Source organism: Palaemon carinicauda, chromosome 24, assembly GCF_036898095.1.
Source record: "Palaemon carinicauda isolate YSFRI2023 chromosome 24, ASM3689809v2, whole genome shotgun sequence".
NCBI classification, from domain to species: Eukaryota; Metazoa; Arthropoda; class Malacostraca; order Decapoda; family Palaemonidae; genus Palaemon; species Palaemon carinicauda.
Window position 1 is genome coordinate 14,564,396 of NC_090748.1, and position 2,500 is coordinate 14,566,895.

Consider the following 2,500-nt stretch of genomic DNA (forward strand, 5'->3'; position numbering starts at 1 on the left):
TAGACTTCCTCTCGAGAAACAAACTCTTTTCAGAAGCGGACCTCAAAGTGGCCGATCAGGTAAGGGTTTTTCAGTCCCTTTGGTTATTATTATTATTATAATTATTATTATTAGTAGTAGTAGTAGTAGTAGTAGTAGTAGTAGTAGTAGTATTGGAAATTATAATTTTTGTCTTAGCACTGGTATTATTATTATTATTATTATTATCATTGGAGATTATTATATTTTTTTTGTAACATTTGTAAACGTAAGTTTAGGAAAAAATTTTGTCTTAGCACTGGTATTATTATTATTACTATTATTATTGTTATTATTATTATTATTATTATTATTATCATTGGAGATTATTATATTTTTTTTGTAACATTTGTAAACGTAAGTTTAGGAAAATTTTTTGTCTTAGCACTGGTATTTTTATTATTACTAATGTTATTATTATTATTATCATTATTATTATTATTATTATTATTATTATTATTATTATTATTATTATTATTATTATCATTGGAGATTATGTTTTTTTGTAACATTTGTAAACGTAAGTTTAAGAAAATTTATATATATTATATATATATATATATATATATATATATATATATATATAGAGAGAGAGAGAGAGAGAGAGAGAGAGAGAGAGAGAGAGAGAGAGAGAGAGAGAGAGAGAGAGATTACGGCATTCCCTTTCTTTTCTTTAATGAGAGGCAAGTTTCACTCTCAATCATCTTAAAGAATGGCAAGTTTTCTGTTTTGGTGTTGTATACTCAAAATATTTTTTTTCTAAAGAAAATAATTTGAATGGCAAATGAACTTTCGCTTTTGATAATTAATCTTAAAACAAATATTTGAAAATGGTTTAGGATGATAAAATTGATACCCGTGAACATGTTATTCTACGCAAATAAAATTAACGTCACACGTAGATTTATCAAATGAACACTGTTAGAAACATCGTAATGTAAAAGAAAAAAAAAAGGATGATATGACCTATTTAAATTCAAACTGCATTACTTTACTGTAGGTAATATATACACAAGAGAACAGAGCGAATTTTGCTTTCATAGCTATCACTTTGCACAAAATATCATAATAATATCTTAATAATTCGTATATTAGAATGAAACAAATAACTATCTGTTATTTAAAGTTTTGCTCCAAAATAAAAAGTCGTAAATGTATTCAAGTCACGCAGTTTCTGGTGGCCGGAAACAGTAAAAAAAAAAAAAAAAAAAAAAAAAAAAAAGGAAGTAATTTAATTCCAGTTCTTGGGTGAATTCCACCTTGAAGAAATACAGGTAGTTCAAACGCTTTTCACAAATAAAAACGAATTGTAAGATCGTAAAAAAAGCTTTGGTCTTTGGTGAGATATTAACATTATTCTAGTAGAACCTACAGGGTACCCTCTAAACATGAAATTTGAAATTTATATTATGCTTTTTACAAACGTATTTTACTGTTTCATAAACTATATTTCTACGTTTATATATTAACATTTATGTATTTTGTTTTGTTTTAACAATGTTCATGTTAACAATAACTGTTTTCTGTTTCCACAATTGAATAAACTCTGCCTAATTTCCTAGTTTTTGTGGAGCACACAGTAGTTCCTGGTTTTGTGGGGCACAAAATAGTTCCTGGCTTTTGTGGATCACACCGTAGTTCCTGGTTTTTGTGGGGCACACTGTAGTTCCTGGTTTTTGTGGGGCACACAATAGTACTTGGTGTTTTTGGTGGGCACACAGTAGTTCCTGGTTTTTGTGGAGCACACAGTAGTTCCTAGTTTTTGTGGGGCACACAATAGTACTTGGTTTTTGGTGGGCACACAGTAGTTCCTGGTTTTTGTGGGGCACACAATAGTACTTGGTTTTTGGTGGGCACACAGTAGTTCCTGGTTTTTGTGGGGCACACAATAGTTCCTTGTTTTTGTGGAGCACACAGTGATTTCTGGTTTTGGTGGGACACACAATAGTACCTGGTTTTTGGTGGGCACAGTAGTTCCTTATTTTTGCGGGGCACACAATAGTTCCTGGTTGTTGAGAGGGACGTAGTATTTATTGGTTTTTGTGGGGCACACAGTAGTTCCTGGTTTTTGTGGGGCACACAGTAGTTCCTGGTTTTTGTGGGGCACACAGGAGTTGAGTGGACATGGAAAAACGGCAAGTATGTTACGCTTCTTTTGTCAATTAAAGCTTGAAACAGACTGAACAATTGTTTGACAAAGAGAGAGAGAGAGAGAGAGAGAGAGAGAGAGAGAGAGAGAGAGAGAGAGAGAGAGAGAGAGAGAGAGAGAGAGAGAGAGAGAGAGATCGTAGTAGCCCCGCTTCCAGATATTCACCATTCATATGGTTACTGTCACGAGAAGGCCAGTGTTAAAAAACACAGCCACTCACCGTCTTGCCCCTGAAGAGGTTTCTGTATCTGGTCTGCATCAACGAAGCCTCGTCCCCTTGCGCGTATCACTCTTCGGAATCTGAAAGACAGCCATACAACGACATCCTTTGAC

General features: G+C 33.0%; 1 protein-coding gene across 2 annotated transcripts in view; it reads left to right on the plus strand.

The window, feature by feature from the left end:
- Window positions 1–2,500, plus strand: part of sigmar (Tumor necrosis factor alpha-induced protein 8-like protein sigmar) — a 192,933-nt gene that overhangs the window by 181,467 nt on the left and 8,966 nt on the right. For both annotated transcript variants that reach the window (XM_068348082.1, XM_068348081.1), the window contains one exon: window positions 1–59. This exon is cut by the window's left edge and continues 61 nt beyond it. In XM_068348082.1, coding sequence (XP_068204183.1) covers window positions 1–59 — 59 coding nt within the window. The remainder of the gene's footprint in view (window positions 60–2,500) is intronic.